The sequence below is a fragment of the Zalophus californianus genome, chromosome 1 (genome assembly GCF_009762305.2).
Source record: "Zalophus californianus isolate mZalCal1 chromosome 1, mZalCal1.pri.v2, whole genome shotgun sequence".
NCBI lineage: Eukaryota > Metazoa > Chordata > Mammalia > Carnivora > Otariidae > Zalophus > Zalophus californianus.
The window spans coordinates 197,146,758-197,168,295 of record NC_045595.1 but is presented as its reverse complement, the minus strand read 5'-3'; the positions used below and the strand labels follow the sequence as shown (position 1 = coordinate 197,168,295).

General features: G+C 39.3%; 1 protein-coding gene across 1 annotated transcript; it reads left to right on the top strand.

The window, feature by feature from the left end:
- The first annotated feature begins 439 nt into the window (after positions 1-439).
- MRPL39 (mitochondrial ribosomal protein L39) lies at positions 440-19,907 on the top strand. Its single transcript, XM_027587294.1, has 10 exons — positions 440-557; positions 1,311-1,517; positions 3,296-3,435; positions 5,642-5,741; positions 6,919-6,986; positions 9,590-9,702; positions 12,523-12,588; positions 13,498-13,651; positions 17,060-17,107; positions 19,757-19,907. Exons 1-10 carry the CDS (start codon positions 494-496, stop codon positions 19,802-19,804), a joined length of 1,008 nt encoding a protein of 335 aa, XP_027443095.1. The 5' UTR covers positions 440-493; the 3' UTR covers positions 19,805-19,907.
- The last annotated feature ends 1,631 nt before the right edge of the window (positions 19,908-21,538 follow it).

Sequence of the window (21,538 nt, the reverse complement as noted above, 5' to 3'; positions counted from 1 at the left end):
CTCCGCCCACCTAAGAACTCACCCTTGCAAAACAGAGAGTTAAGATGTCATCAGCGTGACCCGCCGGGCTGACCACGAAAGCAAGAGTCAACCGAAGTCGTCTTTCCCCAGTTTTTCTCCCCAGAAATATTCTTTGCGGGAAGCAAGGGTTTCGCCCAGCTCTTTGGGCTCGAACCCGCGGAGGCAAGCGGGTGATGGAGCCGTCCGAACTGTGCGACTCCAAAGAGGAAGTGTGTTTCCCTGCAGAGCCCCCGGGGGTGGCGGACGGGTCACCCTCCGCACCCCTGGAACGTACCCCAGCTCCTGACGCGGAACCTCCCGCCACTAATCTTCATCGAGGCGCAAACGCGCACCCCTAGTGGCGGCGCGCGGCCCGAGCGTCGGGACCGGAACAAAACTGTTCTACGGAACGCAGGGTGCGTGCTCAGAGTTTCCGGGGAGGAGGGCAAGAGAGGACCTGCGCGAGGCGGTTCCTACGGCGGCGAAGGAGGCAATGGCTCTGGGGATGTGGGCGCTGCGCCTCTGGCGGGCCGCCCCAGGTGGCCGGGCTCGCTGGAGTGAGTTTCGGCGGCGGTGGGGACGGAAAGCGAGGCTTGAAGGATTGTCTGCTCATATGGGGCCTGAGGCGGGTCCTGGGAGGTCCAACGGGGCTAAGGGCGGAGGAGGGTCTTTCGGTCCCGGCTGTGGCGGACGCCCCCTCCCGGCCTGAGGGTCCAAATCTGGGGGCGCAGGGGGCACGGGGCCGCGGGAGGAGCTCAGGGCCCCTCTGGGAAGGAGCCCGCGTCCCGGTGCAAGCATGTCCTTATTTTCCCGTTGGAGTACTCGTACTGGCTTTGTCAAATCCTCTGTGATTTAGGGTTTGGCAAGTAAGCTCGGCATTTCTCGCTTTAGGTATTGTTCGTTTTGGCGAGGGAGCTCCAGTCCCCTGGAGCTTTCTTGTCCCCAAGGTCTTAGAAAGCGACAACTTTGCTCACCTTCCCAATGACTGGTCTGACTTTGACTCTATTTCCTGGCTACTTTTTGCCTCTTACTGTAAAGCACAGATTGGAATACGACAGAAAATCGGTGGGCAATACAGATCTGATGGGGAAAGAGCAAAGTTGAAAGGTGTGGATCTGGGCTAGCTGCGGTTTTTTCCGTTGGCGTTTTAATTATTAATCTTAGAAAGCGGTTGAAGTTGATCTCTTGAGTGCATCTTGGCCAGCGGCGTTTTACAGTTCTGTTGCCTCCCATTCTTTCCTTGTAGGAACATGGTGCGGGCTGTGTTAGGCATTCTTTCACTGTTGCTATTTCTTGTCACTTCTACCCAGGATTGATAGCAACCTCGCCAGCTTCTCGGCTGTCACTGACAGAACTGATAGAAATGCAGAATGATCTCTTTAATAAAGAGAAGAACAGGCAGTTATCATTAACTCCTCGCACTGAGAAGATCGAAGTTAAACACGTTGGGAAAACCGACCCTGGCACAATCTTTGTGATGAATAAAAACATTTCAACTCCCTCTAGTTGTGCTATGCGTAAGTAGCAAATCAGGATCCAGTTTTGACTGTTTTACATAAGCTATACGGAAGGAATGGTTCAGAGGAGGCAAGATTTGGTCATTGCTCCCTGAACTTGGAGAAGTTCTCCTTTACAGAGCTTCTTACTCTCTGTTCGCTGTCTTTAGCTCTTGAGGGTCCTGTGGGTCTTGAAACACTGGTCCTGTCATGCACAGGTTGTCCCGGGACTTGCTTGAATCTGGCTGGGTTTGGGGTGCTGTAACTGTTTCAGGCACAAGGAGGAAGAGGTGTTACTAGTGCCCTTGCCCTTTTTAGACAGCACTCTGGGGTGATGGTTCCCATCAAAGCAATTTTGGGTAGAGGGACTGCCCTAGCCTTGGATGACCAGCTTTTTGGGCCTCCTTTTCCTTTCTAGCTCTTTATGGCCTGCCTTAAATCTTATCTGCTTACCACTTGCCTCCTTGTGTGTTTTGTTTTTGTTCATACTCACGTGTGTGTAGTAAATGTGTAAGTGGAAATGTGCATGGGGTGAATGTGATGAGGGTCAAAGTATGTGTTGGGTTCATATTTAAAGGAGATAACTGTGCCCTCTGTGTGATTCGGTGTGTGAATGAAGGAAACAGGGCCTCTTTATAGATTATTTTTGATCAAAATGCTTTTAAAGTAGCTTTGATAGAACTGGTAATATTGAAATTTAGAAAGCTTCCAACATAGATCTGTACGCCAGCATGCTCACTCATATATGTGACTAGCTGCATCGTTTAAACTTTTGGAAAACTCAGTAATGATTCCATTTAAGTAATTAACAGTTTTAGTTAAAAGATTAAGCTAGTGTATTGCTCTGGATCTGCCTTTACTTGGGTACTTGAATTAGTACTTATGATCATTGTTTACTTGTTTTGTGAACATTTCTTTGCTGTGTGATGGGCATTAAGATTACAGAGGAAGTTAAGACAAAGCACAGGTCCTTAAGGAGTTTTATACGTTTCACACGTAGAGATGAAGCCTATGAGCAACCTCAGCATGACTCCTGTGTTGACACTTGCTTATCATTCATACCTTTGATCATTCAGTACACTTTTGAGTACTTACTATGCTACAGGCGTGGTACTAGGTTCTGGATATACAAATGAGTGAACAAAAACAAATCTGATCCCCTCTGTATGGAACTTATTTAGACCCTGTGCCTGTGGTTTGACCACTAGCTGTATACTTGAAAAACATCTAATCAGGGTTGGAGTTGCACTTGCATTCTGCTCAGAGAACAGACCAGAGCTGATTGGCTTATATGTGAATTCATACTGATAATTAAAAACTGTTTTCGGTATTTAACTTGAACAGGCCATGTTAGGGAAGTAAGAGGTGGTTTGGGAGCAAGACCCCAAACCCATTTAGACCAGATTTACTATGGATGTATATTTATATATTTTCTCTTTTAAGTTGTGTGTGCACATATCCAAATATATCCATGATGCTGCTCTCTTAATATTTAAGTGTCGCTCCTGGAAAATTGTTTTACTACTTAATAATTGACAGATTAATTTGAAATTAGACTTAGCCTTAATGATTTTTGTAAATGGTTTGGGCAATATTGTTAAGAATACATTGGATGTGTTGGGTATTATTTTTTTTTTTATTAGTTATAGATGTAAGATGTAAGACTTTTTTCTCCTGAAGGAAGTCATTGCAGAATCTTGCTTTTCTGTTGTTTTATTTCTTAATGTAGCACTTAAACATGTAACTTTTCACTTTGGGTTTTGTCAGATTTAGACCTTCGATCTATTTTAAATTCCTAGATTTAAGTGAGTGGTACTGCAGGAAGTCCATTCTGGCTCTTGTGGACGGACAGCCTTGGGACATGTATAAACCTTTGACCAAATCCTGTGAAATTGAATTTCTTACTTTCAAAGATCGTGATCCAGGAGAAGTGAATAAGGTATTTCTGCCTCTATGTTCTTTTCTTCCCCCCTAGTTCTCTTCTTCTTCTTCTTTTTTTATTTATTAAAATCCATTTGCTACAGAGCCTGAAATGGGCAAATATGGCCAAGGTCAAGTGTTGTACTAGATAATCAATGTTTTGCTTGTTAGATTAAGCATTTTCACAGTTCAAAAAATCCTTGAACTTGTATTTTGGTTTGGGAAAACTATATGACTTCTCTTTTATATTCATGTCTTTGTTCTACTAACATTTATTGATCACTCTCTGTATTTCATTCCCTCTATTGCTTGAATTCAGCCTTTGATCATCATTGGATTATTTCAGTAACTTTTTAACTCTGCCTTCTGCCCCCATTTTTAATACGAAAGTCTTAATACTAGGAGTTTTATTAAGTGACATGACCAAGGATTGTGTCACTTTTTTCCCTACCTGGTAACTTTCAGGAATGACCTGAAAGTTATTCCTGTCCCTTTCCAGGCCCTGTGTGATCTGACACCAGCCTGGCTTTCGAGCTTCACTTTCACGGCAGCTTTCCACTTCCTCTTTGCTCTGGCCACATTAGAGGACTTGGTCACTAATGGTTTAGGCTGTGTTGGCCTCCTGGCTTTTCCTGATGTTCTTCTTCAACTCTGGGTGTTTTCTTTCCTCCCTGTTAAAATCCTGTTTCTCTTTTGTAGTTCAGTTAAAGCGCTACCTGCTCTGTGGGATCTTGTCAGAATGAATCCCTCCTTTCTTTAGGGCCTCATCGCACCTGGCTAATGTCTCTAGATACAACATTTTAATATTGCCTTGCAATATGAACCGTTGAATGCATTGGATTCTTGGCTCTGTTAAGACAGCAATCATGTCCGTTGTTGGACCTAGTCCTTGACTTACATACAACAGGTATTCAATAAATACATCTGGAAATGAAACACTTAAGCAAGAAAATGATAGATGCGATAATACTAGCTCACATCAAGGATTAATTATGTATCAGGCACTATCTTGGTTGATTTATAGATATTAACTCATTTACTCTTCATAAAAATCCCATAAAAATGGATACTATAATTCCCGTTTTCCAGATAAATAAACTGAAGCAAAGAGAGGTTCAGTAACTTGACCAAGCTTACCAGTTTAGGAAATAGTGGACCCTGGATTTTAATCTAGGCATTCCGCCTCTGGAGTTCAACAGACATTAAAAACATTGAGGTAGGATAGATGAGGAGGTGCATTTTTTTTTTAAGATTTTATTTATTTATTTGACAGAGAGAGACACAGCGAGAGAGGGAACAGAAGCAGGGGGAGTGGGAGAGGGAGAAGCAGGCTTTCCACGGAGCAGGGAGCCCGATGTGGGGCTCGATCCCAGGACCCTGGGATCATGACCTGAGCCGAAGGCAGATGCCCAACGACTGAGCCACCCAGGCGCCCGAGGAGGTGCATTTTGCTACTTGCCTTCAAGGCCGGGGTTTGTACTTATTGTTAGTGTATGTTTATGTGGTTCTGTAGACTACATCCTGGAGCGGTTTCTGCTGCACACAACCAAGTAAGCCCACTTTTTTAGTCTCCAGATGTGGAGAAGAGCTTATGAAGTTCAAGTGCCCAGTTATAGTCCAGTATGGGACATAAGATGGGCAGGTCTGGTGCTGGACTTGTGTTTCTCTTTATGACTCTGATCAGGTCATTGCATGGATAGCCATATTAGGCATGCCTATGGGTCAAATGTGCTGGTAAAATGAAAGCCCAGTTCATAGTGAGGTTGCTTTGCTGTAAATATGAATAACTTGAGTGATTGCTGTGTGATCTTAGGCAGAGGGTAGGAGTCATAAATTCTTAAAAGTTGTTTTTCCCTCTCTGTTATATGTGGTATAAACAGGTTTATAGTAATACATTTTTTTTTTTTTTAATTTTAGCACAAGTTTGTTAACCTTTATTTTGGATTAAAGATAAAGTTGCTACCAAATAGGAAAACTATCTGTTGTTTGACAAACATTATAGTGTGTGATATCTTGCACAGAAACACCGCTAACAGCACAAGTTGGTGCTTCATTCTTTTGTGCTTTTTGCTTGGGAGAGGTAATGTCATGGCCTGATGTTCACTTGCTACATGCTGAGGATGGACAAATAGTTCCTAAGGCAAAAGTTAACCTAAATTTTAATACTGAAGAAATGTTAGTGAATCTTAATGTGTATTATGTTTGTGTGTATTTTATTTTTCTAGGCTTATTGGCGTTCTTGTGCCATGATGATGGGCTGTGTGATAGAGAGGGCATTCAAAGATGAATATGTGGTCAGTTTGGTTAGAGCTCCCGAAGTTCCTGGTAAGGTACACACACACACACATATGCACACATATTTTTGTAATCCTTGAGTAGTTTGGTACCTATTTTTTTTTAAAATATTTTATTTATTTATTTGAGAGAGATAATGAGGTAGAGCATCAGAGGGGGGAGGGTCAGAAGGAGAAGCAGACTCCCTGCTCAACAGGGAGCCCGATGCGGGACTCGATCCTGGGACTCCAGGATCATGACCTGAGCCGAAGGCAGTCGCTTAACCAACTGAGCCACCCAGGCACCCCTTGGTACCTATTTTTGATATTTTATAGAGCTTCTTTTTTTTTTTGAGCTTATGTCTAATTTTATATACTATAAATTACTGTCATACATATGTTCCTTTTATAATGGGTAACAAAATCCGTCTTACTGAATTATTGGAGGTCAGTAATTACATAATGGAATTCGAGGAGAATGTTTCTCTTGAATATGAATTTCACATAATTATATTGTCTCGGTATTTGTTTCCCACCACTTTAAGCATGTATTTCAAAATCAAATGTGTGAAGGAGGAGGAAATGAGAGTATAAATAGAATTCTGGAGAAAGCTATGTTTAGGTGGCACCATTTCACCAGAAATGTCTATGACTCTGGAGAGGAACCATTTTGGGGAGATGGAAGAGTTCACACACACTCTTTGTAATTTTGGTAAAACTAGGATTTTGCATCAGTATGTACACTAAGATCACATTTGTAATTTTTTAAAAAATATAGAAGTATATATACCAAAAATATTTAAAAAGCTCAATGAATGATTCTAAGAAGAGCAAAACAACAAAAATGAAGAAGTTTAGAAGACATTGAAAAGGAAATTCAGCATTTTATATCCATTTAGTCATTCATCTACATATTAAATATCTCATGCTTTTGGAATTTTTATGTCTAGTAACTATTTGAAATCTCTATAGTGATATTCTGGAAGAAAACATGAATGTTTAAAAACATACTAGTGATTTTGGGTTTACAAAAGGTGAGTTAGTTTTTTGGGTGGGGAAAGTTGGTAGAACTCTGTCAAGAGCTGGGATAATGGTTACAGTTTTATAATTTGTAGAGTTGAGAGAGATTGCTGGCCCTTCGTTTTATGGTCTAAATATTCCATTGTTGCCAGTAAGTCCCTCTACCATAACAGATTTGACTTTGCCTTTCATTTTGGTTGGATTTACAGTAATCTGTGGAGCCTTCTGCTATGATGTAGTTCTGGATAAGCGACTTGATGAGTGGATGCCGACAAAAGTAAGTATAGTGTTTGGAATATTAATTTTAGAACCTGTACCTTTCGTTGTTAGAATGATTCCTATATTGTTGAGTGATACTGCATGTTGAGAATATTTAATTTAAAAGACCCTACTTACATACCTACATACCTACCTGTGTTGTTGCTTTTTCAGTGAATTCAAGATAAAGGCAGATAATGGGGGTATTCACTGTGTGGTCGGTTGTATGGAAGCTTTCTGTTCTGCTTGAAGTACTTTCTTCCTGGTATACTGTTCATTCTATTTCTTAAGATAGTGGTTTTCAAGATGCCCAGAATATAAAATACAGAAGCTTAATCATCTTGGTTGTTGTGGTGGTGGGAAGCCTGGAGCCTTATTTCTTGGATCCTCCGAGCACAATGTGAAAACCACTGCCCTAAACCATTTTAGCCTGTTGCATACTGTGAGGTCTCTCTACATACAGAGGTCACCTTGGGAGGAGGGATAGGGGTAGAGGACAGAGTGAATTAAGAAGCAGACTTCGAGGAAGCTAACGCAAATAGCAACAAACTAGACTCTTGGTGAATGACCTGATTGCGTAGTAAGTGTTCTCCTTGTTGGTCCCGCAGTTGGGTAGCACCTGGCTAACAAGGAAGTTCTAGATCAGATGCCCTGTCAGGAGGGTGTGCTGATCACTTTCAAACGTCAGGCCTAGAAATTCACTTATCACTGGGGAGAAGAGGCAAATGCCTGATTCTTAAGCAAAACTGTATGTCCTCCAGATTGGAAGTCTGGAGATCAGAAAAGGAAAGGTGATGTACCATACCATTTTATCAATGCTACTGTGTACATTTTTTTTCACATTTTATTATCTCTGGAAAAAAATGTGTCTTACGGTAGATAGCATGTTATAATTGGTAGTGTTTTTTCCTTAGTGGTACATTTTAGATTTAGTGAAATATTGTAGTTCCTTATTGCAAAATTTTGGAGTCAGTACAGATCCAGGTTTAAATTCTGGTTTTGGAAGTTATTTCTTTTATAATCCTGCTCAAATTGCTTAAGATCAGGAGAGAGGAGGGTATGAGGAAGGAACAAAGAGAGAAAGGGAGAGAGGGGAGAGGGAAGAGATGTAGGAAAGAAAGGGGGGGAATGCAGGGAAGGTATTGGAACTCTTTGTGAACTCTGAACTTGTGTCAGTGTAAGTTCTTTTTCAGATATGCCCTCAAATTTAAGAAAGGATTCTCACTTTGTTGGGGGAATTAAGTAAAAACTAATGAGATCAAGATTCAGTTCTCATTATCTGTGAAACTTGCTGCCTCCTTTTCCTTTTTTTAAATACAAAACTTTTTTTTTTTTAAGATTTTATTTATTTATTTGACAGAGAGACACAGTGAGAGAGGGAACACAGGCAGGGGGAGTGGCAGAGGGAGAAGCAGGCTTCCCGCCGAGCAGGGAGCCCAAGGTGGGGCTTGATCCCAGGACCCTGGGACCATGACCTGAGCCGAAGGCAGACGCTTAACGACTGAGCCACCCAGGCGCCCTAAATACAAAACTTTAAATAAAAAAGGAAGTGTACTAGCTAATTGCAGGCACCATGGGGTTGGGTGGACCATTTAGAAAAAGTGGTGGAGAGTTACATTCAAGTAACAGTTGTATAAAATCATGAATGTGGATTTGTTATATAATAAATTGTCCCTTTAGAATGGAGAAGAGTCATTTCATGCAAAAAAAATCTAATAGGAAGCTTATGGAAAGAATTTTATTACAGAAATTACTTGCGTAACAGTGCTTGGTCTTTTCTGTATTAGTAATGATTTATAATATGAAAACTCAATTACAGTGTTTATTAGAAGTCTCATAAATATTGTTAATGTGTACTAATCAATCATTTTAATTGCATAAAAATGACTTTTCATTAAACAGGAATTTTTAATATTAGATGTATGCTGTATTTTGGGCAGGGCAAATGATGGCATTACATTTCCTGGTAAAACGTTTTGAATGACATAAACAATAATTTTTTTCCCTGTTCATTTAAAAAAGCTTAGTTTTACTCACAATGTAAGCACATTTTTGTATCTTTCTTTTTATTAGCATTTTTTTTTAAAGATTTTATTTATTTAGTTGACAGAGAGAGACATAGAGAGAGGGAACACAAACAAGGGGACTGGTAGAGGGAGAAGCAGGCCTCCCGCGGAGCAGGGAGCTCGACGTGGGGCTCGAGCCCAGGACCCTGGGATCACGACCTGAGCCAAAGGCAGACGCTTAATGACTGAGCCACCCAGGCACCCCTTTATTAGCATTTTAAATTGCATCACGTTTTAATAAACTATAAGGTTGTATAATTTGGATAAAATGTTTATTAAGATTTCTTTGTAGGATTATTTTTAATAATTATTATAGGCTAATAATTACAAGTAAATTACAAGTTTCATAGTTTGTAGAGTTGAGATAAATTGCTAACCCTACCTTTTATGGTCTAAATATTTAATTGTTATAAATTAATAACTTTCTTTCCTAACAGATTTGCTTTTGCTTTTTCTTTTAGTTGGATTTATAATATTTAGCATACAATTTTATCTGCCTTATGGAGAAATGCTTTTAAGTCAATTGTTACAAAAAGTTAATACTTTTATTTTGAAGGAGAACCTACGTTCCCTCACGAAAGATGCTCACACTTTAATTTATAAAGACCTTCCATTTGAAACTCTGGAAGTGGAAGCAAAAGTGGCATTAGAAATATTTCAGCACAACAAGTAAGTGTTGGCGTCCTTGGAAGTGAGATTCAACCTCCCAAAGTTATATGTAATGAAGACAATTCAGCTCTTAAGAATCTTTATATCTGATGTATATCTAAGATCTCTTTTTCTGTACTAGCCTATTTACTTTGGTTCATCTCATAATATATTTCACAGAGAAAAAAACCTACCCCCGCCTTCGATAATTCTGTTTGTCTTACTTTTCTGTTTCTTTGGCCAGAGAAGTCCTTTAGTTCACAGCAACCCCAAGGTGTGTTTCCCCTTTTTCCTCCCATCATCAGGTGATAGCATACACGGAACCGTATTATTTTGTTCATTGGGCAGTCTTTCCTTCTCACCCTCCTACTCTTGAAATGACAGGAGTGAGATGGAGAATGCCAGTGCTCTGGAGGGAGCTAACCGCCAAAATAAAACATTCACACAGCCAGGGCTTAGTCTTCTGCACCAGAAGTATCCATCTGGTGGATTTTCTTTGCCAACGTTTTAAATCCTCCCTGGGTCCTCAGTTCCCTTTCTCACTTCTACTAATTGTAACAAAGTAAACTATATTTTAATATTAATCTAATTCAAATTAGAATTAAGTAGGGAAATCTGCATTGCAAAAAAATAACATGGATACTAGATTCTGAAGACAGAATACGTCCCTGCAAATGGTTCAAGGTTATAGATTGGAATTTCTTTAGGTATTTATAAATTGAAATGTAAGTTCTCATAGGGATAGTTTATAATATTTCACATATCCTAGAACCAGTGTACTTAGAAAGCAGTAGGAATGTACTAGTTTAACTGAACTGGACTGCAGATAGTTCTGTAGAACCAAACCACCATTGATACTATAAGAAAATTCCTTGTATTATTAAAACATATCAAGACACTTCCTGTGCTACAGTTCTAGGGTCGTGCTGTCCAATAGAGAAATAATGTAAGCCATCTATATAACTAGATTTTCTAGTAGCTACATTAAAAAGGTCAAAAGAAAAGTTGAAGTTAATTTTAATAATACATTTTATTTGAACAGTTTATCTAAAATGTTATTTCAGCATGTAACCAATATTACAAAATTGATGTTATTTTATAGTCTGGTGTAGTTTACTCTTTTTTTTTTTTTTTTTAAGATTTTATTTATTTATTGAGAGAGCGAGAATGAGAGAGAGAGAGCACATGAGAGGGGGGAGGGTCAGAGGGAGAAGCAGACTCCCCGCTGAGCGGGGAGCCCGATGCGGGACTCGATCCCGGGACTCCAGGATCATGACCTGAGCCGAAGGCAGTCGCTTAACCAACTGAGCCACCCAGGCGCCCTGGTGTAGTTTACTCTTAAGGCACATTTCAGTTAGGGCTAATTACATTTAAGTGCTCCATAGCTACCGTAGTGTACTCTAGATGTTCATTCCACGAGATTTCCCATTCCCTCCATCCCACTTTCCACATTGAATGTATGGAAGGAGGTGTAGGGATGGTTTGGGGACAAGTTTGAGGGGACAGAGAATTTTGGATGGTTGAAGGTAGATCACTGATTGGGCCTTTCTGCTGCACGGGGAGCCTTGAGTGGCTTTGACTCCCAGGGGACAGGTGCATCTCTTAGAGGTGGGTCAAGAGGGACAAATATTTAAGGGAACTGGCTGCCCTAATAATGTATGGGGGGTTGGGGCACCTGGGTGGCTCAGTCGTTAAGCGTCTGCCTTCAGCTCAGGTCATGATCCCCGGGTCCTGGGATCAAGCCCCGCATTAGGCTCCCTGTTCAGTGGGAAGCCTGGCTTCTCCCTCTCCCACTCCCCCTGCTTGTATTCCCTCTCTCACTGTGTCTCTCTGTCAAATAATAAATAAATAAAATCTTTAAAAAAAAAATGTATGGGGGGCTTTGGCAGAAGGGGTGTGGCAGTCAGTAGATGTTTTCCTGTGAACTAATGCTTCCCAACCTTGCCATACACCCACCTAATATTTGTTTAGCTTTGGGATAAAGAGGGTTCTTAGTAGTGAGTGGTAAAGTTATGATTTGAACCTGGGCTGTGCAGTTCCGTCTGTGCTATTAACTGTAGTGACAGGATTGGGTAGATTTGAGAAACATTTAGGCAGTAGAATTGACATGACTTGGCAATGAATTGGATGGAGGGGGTGTGGCAGGAGAAGCAGGAATCATGGAAATCTATGAAGTTTTTCACTCAGACATGTGGGTGGTTGGTGGTGTCCTTTACTAAGCTAGGAAACTCAGGAATAAGAATACATTTGGTGGGAAAAGAAGGAGTAAGTTTTTGTTCTGTTAGAGACTTGCAGAGTGTAAGATACTTGTGGAACAGTCTAGTAGATGTTCAGGAGGGTTTCAGTTCAGGGCTCAGAAGAGGGATGTGGATTAGAAGCTGAACTGTGGGGAGAGAGGAACGCAGAAGTGGGAATTAAAGCTGTGCATGTCAAGGAGCTAGCCCAGGGAGGATGCTTGGTGAAAAGAGGCTGTAGGGCGGGTCCCCCGAAGGGTGGGGAAGGGGAAGAGTGGCCAGAGAGTTAAAATAACAAGCAGTAGGGAGTGTCAAGGAAGCTGGTGGACGAGAGCACTTGGAGAGACGGGCGTGAGCAGTGGAAATACGGACAGGAAGGTGTCCGCTATGTTCAAACCAGGGAGGTACCTAGGGCTTTGGGGAGAACAGTTTGGGAGAGTCGTGAGGCTGTGGCCAGACTGAAGCACGTGAGGTGTGAAGGGGAAGCTCCAAGTGTAAACCCCTCTTTAAAAAACTATGGCTAAAGCGGAAGAGAAAGGGAGGGGTCCTTAAACTCCTTTTTGTGTATTTAGAAGTAAAACTTTTTTTTTTCTTTGCTGCTTTTTAGGTACAAAACAGATTTCATAGAAGAGAAGGCATCTCAGAACCCTGAGAGAATAGTTAAGCTACACAGGTAAGTAAAAATAAATTGGTTATCATGCTAATTTATAGGAAGACTTAGCTTTATTGTTACCCGGATATAGTGTATGACTGAAAAAGATGAATTTGTACCCAAGAATTTTGTTATTCTTATTACCTTGTTTTCTGTTGCTTTGTTCATTATTTTGGTATGGTGGTAACTGGAAGATTTAAATTATCTTCAGGAGCAGTTGTGTTTTCTGTTCCTCATTTTATTGTTTGTACTTTTATTTCTGCATTTCAAGAGTTGAAACCATTATTTAAAAATGTGATTCTTAAAAGTTAATTTTGAAAGTGGGCAAAATATGCATTGCTATGAATTGAACATAATTCATGTGTATGTACAAATATGAATACTGACTAATTACTACTTACGTTACTTATAAGTAAGTAAAATGGGAATGTGCTTTCTGATACAGAGATGAGGGAGGTATGACAATGCATAATGCATATGCAGAAGTGACTTTGTGACCTGTATCTTTTTTCTCAGCCTCATGTTTTCTTGATTCAGAGTTAAGTTTTTTTCTTCTACAAAGCTGCTCTTTGGACAATCCGTCGTATACGCTGAGTTCCTAACTCTATTACAATGAGTTGTTACAAGGTTGTAGGTGATCAGTTTTAGACATTGGATTCACTCGATAGCATGATGTGTTCAGTGATCTTAAAGATCTCTATAAAGTTATATCAGTGCTAATAAAGAACAAGGTTCACTTGACTTTAATTTTCATAGTTTTAGCCTCTTCACTTGAGATTGTTGTGTCAGGAGCAATAGAGACTGAATAGAGCTACATGGAATGTTCTTGATTAGGGACATTGTCCCAAAGAGAATTAATAGATTTTTTCCAAACTACTGTAAATGGTTTGATTTTGAGGTTTTATTTGTTTGTTTTTAAAATCAAATCAGATTTGGTGACTTCATTGATGTGAGTGAGGGTCCTCTTATTCCAAGAACAAGTATTTGTTTCCAGTATGAAGTGTCAGCAGTTCACAATCTTCAAGCCACCCCGTTGAGTCTTGTACGAAGATTCCAGGGTCTGTCTTTACCTGTACACTTAAGAGTAAGTAAAGCTTAAAGTTTCAGGTTGTCCAGTTTGGGCATGGGTGTGAGTCTGGTCTTGATTTTATACCAATTTGAAGGACATACATTATAATTTTCATTAAGTTGTGTGACACTAATACTTTGTAAATTCTGGTTTATGATAAAAATAATTTTCCCCGGAATGTAAACTGATTTAGTTGAAAAAGTTGAATCAGACTGAGATAGTAATTTTAATTTTTCAAATTAGTATAGGGGAGGAGGGTGCATTGAGGATTATTGGAGTGCATATTGGTAAGCCCTTCTGGAATGTCTTTTGGAGAATTTAGGTTTGGCAGGCTCTCCTCCCTCATTTTCCTAATCTATTCATGACCCAGAGTCTGTTATTTTCCATATTGTTCCCACCCCTTGTTAATGCTTTTTTTTTTTTAATTCAGCTTCGGATTTTCAGATAATTCAAAATCTGTGTAGATTTCACAGCCAGATTATGGACATTGACATAATGAGGATGCAGTACAATTTCTTTACAAGGGCCTCACCTGTTGGCCCTTTATAGGTACATCCACTCTCCTCTGCCCCACCCCCACCTCCTTACCCCTGACAACTACTAGTCTGTTCTCTGCTCCTACAAATTTTCATTTCAAGAATGTCATGGATGGGATCATACATTATGTAATCTTTGGGGATTGGCTTTTTTCTCTCAGCATAATTCTCTGAGGATTCATCGAAGTTGTTATGTGTATCAATAGTTGGTTCTTTTTTATTGCTGTGTAGTATTCTGTGGTATGGACCTACTGTGTATTGTTTAACCATTCACTTGTTAAAGGATATTTGGGTTGTTTGTAGTTTTTTGGCTATTATGGGTAAAGCTGCTATGAACATTTGTGTACAGGCTTTTGTGAATATATGTTTTCATTTCTCTGGGATAAATGCCCATGAGTACAATTGCTGGGTCATACGGTAGGCACGTACTTAGTTTTTTAAGAAACTCTCAAACCTATTTCCAGAGTGACTGTACCATTTTACCATTCCCACCAGCAATGTGTGAGTAATCAGTTTTTTGATCATTGCCAGCATTTGACATTGTCACTATTTTTAGCCATTATGATAGGCTTGTAGTGATTTCTCACTGTAGTTTTAATTTGCATTTTCCTATTGGCTAATTGTGTTGAGCATCTTTCCATGTGTTTATTTGCCATTTGTATGTCTTTTTTGGCAAAAAGTCTGTTTATGTTTTTTACTTATGTTCTAATTGGATTGTTTGTTTTTTTTACCGTTGAATTTTGAGAGTTTTTTTCCTAGTGTATTCTGGCTACTAGTCTTTTGTTAGGTATGTAGTTCACATATATTTTCTCTCTGTCAGTAGTTTGTCTTTTCATCCTCTTAACAAAAGATCAGAAGTTTTGTAAATCAGAAGTTTTTAATTTTGATGAAGTCCAGTTTATCAGTTTTTCTGTTTATGGATCATGTTTTTGGTGTTAATTCAAATAATTCTTGGCCTGGACCTAGATCCCAAAGATTTTCTTCCTTTTTTTTCCCCCCTAAAAGTTTCATAGTTTCATAGTTTTATATTTAAGTCTGTGGTCCACTTTGTGCTAAATTCTGTATAAGGTGTGAGATTTAGGTTGCAGTTCATTTTCCTTGCCTATACATGTCAAATTGCTCCAGCATCATTTGTTAAAGAGGCTGTCCTTCCTCCATTAAGTTACTTTTGTACCCTTATTAAAAATCATTTTAAAAACCGTATCTGTATGGTTCTATTTCTGGGTTCTCTATTCTGTTCCATTGATTTGTGTGTTTGTCCTTCTGCTGGTATCACAGCCTTGATTACTGTAACAGTAAACAGTTCTTGAAATCAGGTAGAATAATTCATCCCATGTTATTATTATTTAAAAAAATTGCTTAAATTATTTTAGGTCCTTTGCCTTTTCATTTAATTTTAGGATAATCTTTCTGTATTGACAAGTCTTACTGGGACTTTGATAGGAATTGTATTAAACCTATATATCAATTTGGGGAGAATTGACATCTTTACTAAATTGTATCTTCTAGTCTTTGGACATAGTATATCTTTTATTTAAATCCTTCATCTCATTCATCAACATTTTGTACTTTTTAGCATTTGTCCTTGACATATTTGATTTTTCTCCACGTACCTGTTTCCTTTCCTGGCTTTCTGCATTTCAGTAAATGACACCATCATCTCCTTAGCTGTGAGGTAATCCTTGATTCTGTTTCCCTCCCATCCATGCTCCATCCCGTTCATCATCAAGGCATTTAAACTCTTAACTCTGAAACATGCCCTGAGTCCCTCCATTGCATAGCATCCCATCTGCTACCACCACCCTTTCCAAGCCCCTTTTACTCTTCACCCCTTCCTCACTTTCACTGTGCCCCCCTGAAGCACATTCCCTGCTTAGTAGCCAAAAGGACTTTTTTCATATACAAATCAGATCATGTAATCCCTTTGCCCTAAACATTCCAGGGGCTTCTTGTAAAAATCCCAACCCTGTTATCTTGTCTCACAGAGCCCCACATTATCTGGCCCCTGCCTGCCTCTCTGACGTCTCACACTACTTTCTCCATCATCCACGGTCTTCCAGCCACACCGTAGGGTCTGCACCAGCTGTCCATTCTGCTGGAGTCAGGTGTGGTTTTCCTTTTAAACATACAACACTGCCCTTTTCTCCAGAAGGGCTTACACGTGCATATAGTAATTTTACCTTTTATAATAGATTTTACCAGGTCATTCAGTGTGATGCAGTCACTGGCCCACCTATATCCCTCAGTATCACCTTTAAATGACTTAGTAAAATTGATGTGGTCCTTAATGCATTTTACACAGTTTTCATCTATGCATTCTGAGAATCCCCAACTATATAAAAATTTTAAGGATTAAGTAAATTGATTCTATGATTTTATTATTTTCTACATTAGTTTTTACTTGTTCTTTAGGGTAATTTGCTAAATCCTCTAGAACTGCCATTTCAGCGTGAAGATGTCACCATCTGTCAACATTGGTCACCGTTGGTTCTTGATGAACCTCTCCTTGTGATTGCTAGTGATTTAAGAATGACTTCTAGTTTGTTGAAAATGGCTATTTAAGGAAAGAACTGCAGCCCATGGGAAAGTGGAGCAGAGTTTTGCTTCCCATTAGAAGGAATGCTGTGTGTGATGGTAATGATTAGGAAGGACAGAAGAGGAAGAATGGCATTTTCAGTGCTTACGTCAGTTTTTCTAACATGCCAAACAAACCAGCTGTCCCGTAAAGTACCTTTCCCCCTACTCGAATCTACTTTTGTAACTGCTTAGCCTCATTAGTACTGCTTGACTTATGTATTTGTTTTGTTTAAAACCTATATAACACTCATTTCCTTTTATTTTAACTTTATTGCTTTATTTAATTCATAGTGAATCTTTTCTTTTCAAGGCACATTTTACCATCTGGGATAAGCTGTTGGGAAGATCTCGGAAAATGGTAAGTTTTTTTGACAGCTAATGAGTACTGTTCCATGAAGAAATTTTTATTGGAATCAGGCAACAACACAACAATAAATAAAAGAAGGAAGAAAAGAAAATGAAAGAAAAAAGTAACTAGTTGTCTCAGTAGCTAAAGCGGTGTTATAGTTGGTGACCCCAGTAGTATCTTGGCAAGAGAAGAGTTGTAATTTGGCATTTCTCCTGTTTTTGTTTGTTAATATCATGGAAATGAAACTGTGGAACTTGAAGAAGAATAAGAATACTGCTTTATAGTAGTAATAGATCTTAGTGGGTCCAGTGGTGTTAATTAGGTCTTCGGTAATTTTTTCGTAAACTAAATGAGCATTGAAAGGTTAAGATTTGTCAGATGTATTTTAAAAATGCCTTGACTTTTGGTTGACATATTAAATGTGCAAATGTCCTGAAAAACAGTATTTGAGTACTTGTGTTTTGTAGTTCATTCTGTGTCATTAGCATTTAGATTTCACAAGTAGGAATGATTATATTTCTTGACCTATTCTATCCCTATTTACTCTTTCCTAGGCTGAGTGCTCATCCTTTACTTACATTATCTGATAGCTGTTCCATGTAATCTGGCCATGAACCCTTCCTAGTCATCCTAATTTTCCACTCTAGTCAAGCTTGCAAACATACATCAAACTTTTTCTTTTCTCTTCTTTTTTTTTTTTAGTTTGCGGTCTTTTTTTTTTAAAGCTGCAAAGTAATCTCTGAACAAATATCCATTCTTACAATCTCCACTTGATTATATACCTCCTCATATGGTTTTCCAGTTGTTTTTGCTAGTACATTTACATTCAGTCTGTTAACCCATTCCGGGATTATTATGTATGTGTCATGCCAAATTTTGAGCCCAACCTTTGGTACATGGGTTACCTGGTAAGTATTTATTGGTTATTTTTTATGATGATGTACAAACCTAGTCTTTATTAATGAATTTACAGATAGAATTTATTTTTGAGGCACTTAGTCTAATGTTCTTGTGTAAAGATTACATGTAATTTTCTCATGAAAAGAAAGTATTTTTGAATGGATAGAATAATTTTGTCTCTTTGGTCACAGTCATTTTATTATTTATTTTTAATTTATATATATATATATTCAAGTATGATTAACATACAGTGTTATATTAGTTTCAGGTATACAATATAATGATTCATCAATTCTGTGCATTTCTCAGTGCTTATCACGATTAGTGTGCTCTTAGTCCCCTTCACCATAATGATCATTTTAGATTAGGAAACTAGAGAAGAAATGAGTATATAATAAATGTAGAAAAACAGTAGAGGAAGTAGCCTAGAGTATATAATACGAATCAGTGAGTAGCTTTTTTGCAGCATTTATTCTGGTTCGGTTTCCTTCTTCTGTCCATTTTGTTTGTTTGAAGAAAGTAGGTTAAACATACAGTTCGTTGATTGAGATGTCTGTTAGGTGCCAGGAGCTGTAGGTACAGAAATGAACAAAACCTACTTACTGGCCTCAGGGAAGTTACTTTAACGGATGACTAGACTTGGAAGCAGACAGTTGGGTGTACATGTGGAGTTCTGGCATACAGCGAAGGACCCAAACCAGGCTGGCGGGTTGGTTAAAGGAGGTTCCCAGGGATTGGTGTTGCTTAAGCTGGCTTGAGAGGATGACTAAAGTGGGCCCGGCAGACAATTTGCTTGGGGAGGGGTTGGTGGATATCTCAGAGGAAGCTGCTTGCCTAGAGGGGTGGAGGAATGGAGAGCGCGATGAGTATAAGATCCATCTGGACGTACAGTCTTATGTAGGGTGGGTGATGAGTTCAACAAAGTCTGTTGGAAATAGCATATGAAGGGCTTGTCTTCCATAATACAGAATTTACATCCCCCTCCTGGAGGTGATTGGGGGTCACTGGGGAATCTGAAAAAGGGAGTAAACTATGGGTCAGCTATTCGTGTTTAAAAGCTTACTCTGGAGCAGCGTGGAAGAAAGCTGTGACTTAACCCAGCAGCCCTGTTAAAGGGGTAGAAGGTGGTGAGATCCTCAAGTTGAGGTGTGGCAGTGAGAGCCACTTGGGTAGAATTAGTAGGACTGTGGATTGAATATGCACATAAGAGAACCGTGGATTCCCGAATGGCAGGCGTGGACACCTTCACTGAGATAGATAATGTGGAGGTGTGGTGGGTGTCGGGATGGTGAGGAGTAAGTTTAGCTGTTTGATGTGTTTGAGTGACACAGAATAGAAATATGGATGTACAGATACCTGTTTCTGCTAAACCCATAATATACTATATTTAAAATAGAATTATACCTCCCAAGAAAATCTGTTGATTTAAAATACTGTGTTACAGCATTGCTGGTATTTTTCTAACATGAATGATTTCATTTTGTAATTGAAAAATAAAATGACAAACTGGAGAAGCCTAGCTATATGCTTCAGATTATATTTTTAATGAAATTGTTGTACCTTACTTGATAATTTATATTGGGAACCTGGCCTTGTACGTTTTCTTCTTTTTCTGCTTAACTTTCTATAATAATTACTAATAAAGGAGAAAGACCAAGGGTCATTATAGGAGGACTGTGGAATGATTTAAAATGGTGGGCTAAGGGTAAAACTAAAAGTGGTTATTATTAGAAAATTAAAGTATTCATGTATTTACAGGTAACTGAAGATCAAACTAAACCTACAGAGGAAAGTGCATCGACCTAGTAACTTCCTAAAATTTAAATATGTATAGTAAATTAAAATAAAAGTTTTCTATGAAATATTTGTGTGTGCTTCTAAAGATTAACTGTCGGGGCACCAGGGTGGCTCATTTGGCTGGTGTCCTCCTCTTGGTTTTGGCTCAGGTCATGATCTTGGGGTTGTGGGATCAAGCCCCGTGTCAGGCTCAGTACTCAGCGTGCAGGCTCCGTACTCAGCGTGCCGGCTCCGTGCTCAGCGTGGAGTCTGCTTGGGATTCTTTCTCTCACTCTGCCTCTGCCCCGCCCCTTCCTTGAGTACTCCCTCTAAAATAAATAAATAAATCTTTTTAAAAAAAAAAAAAGATTAACTCTTTTTTCTCTCTAAGATTTATACTGATGTTTATTTTTTCCTCTTTATTATTATTATTATTATTTTTTACTTATTACTTTCCTTAAAGGTTAAAAGAACTTATGCTGTTCACAGTAGAAATTGTATGCAGAAACAACCCTGTTCTCTTTGACTCCCCAGATGTAACACTTTGACATGTTTTCTCTGTTCAGTCCTTTTTTCTACGTGTATAAACATGTACAAATATAAATGAAATCTTTTAAAAACATAAAGGATCATAGTAGTTTCCATTTTTGTTATTTTTTAAATTTTTTATTGTTATGTTAATCACCATACATCATTAGTTTTTGATGTAGTGTTCCATGATTCATTGTTTGGGTATAACACGCAGTGCTCCATGCAGAACGTGCCCTCTTTAATACCCGTCACCAGGCTAACCCATCCCCCAACCCCCTCCCCTCTAGAACCCTCAGTTTGTTTCTCAGAGTCCATTGTCTCTCATGGTTCGTCTCCCCCTCCGATATCCGCCCCCTTCATCCTTCCCCTCCTGCTATCTTCTTTTTCTTCTTCTTTTTTTTTTAACATATATTGTATTGTTTCAGAGGAACAGATCTGTGATTCAACAGTCTTGCACAATTCACAGCGCTCACCATAGCACATACCCTCCCCAATGTCTATCACCCAGCCACCCCATCCCTCCCACCCCCCCACCACTCCAGCAACCCTCGGTTTGTTTCCTGAGATTAAGAATTCCTCATATCAGTGAGGTCATATGATATATGTCTTTCTCTGATTGACTAGCGAAATAAGTCAACCATTTTTGTTATTTTAATGACACAATAAATATCCTTGTACAAAATGGCAAGTGTTTTGTGGATAGATAGATTTAACTGAGAATTTGCTAAGTTAACTGAGTATTTCCTATATACTGGCCATGATGCTAAGCCTTTCACATGGAATCCCTTATTTGATCTCACAATGTGTTGAGAAGGTGTTTCCATTTTGTAAATGAGGAAACAGACCATAGAACTGGCCAGGAGCAAGGCTGGATTTTGGACCCGGGTTACTTCACTCACATGCTCTTATGTACTGCTCTGCACCGCCTCACATATACTCTGTATGAATAGATTTCTGATTGTAGAGTTATTGACAGGTGCTACCAGATCTTAACCTCCAAAAGATTTTGCTAGTGGCAGTCCCAGTAACAGTGTCTCAGAGTTCCTGCTTTCCTGTATCTGGGGCAAGTCTTGATTATCAGTCTTTTAAAACTGTTTTGCCAAAAAATTTCTTCCTGGGCATAGTACACAGGTTTCTTCTGAAGATTTTATTACTTCCTTGGGTGGGATCTACTTCTTCCTAGAGACTGTATCTTCCTGTTCCTTTATTAACTTTTTCATTGTGCTGGAGTCC

Coding starts and splice junctions, on each gene's coding strand:
- MRPL39 (XM_027587294.1), top strand. CDS start 494: ATGGCTCTGGGGATGTGGGCGCTGCGCCTCTGGCGGGCCGCCCCAGGT. Junction 1,518..3,295: donor TCCCTCTAGTTGTGCTATGC/GTAAGTAGCAAA, acceptor TTAAATTCCTAG/ATTTAAGTGAGTGGTACTGC. Junction 13,652..17,059: donor CTTTACCTGTACACTTAAGA/GTAAGTAAAGCT, acceptor TTTCTTTTCAAG/GCACATTTTACCATCTGGGA.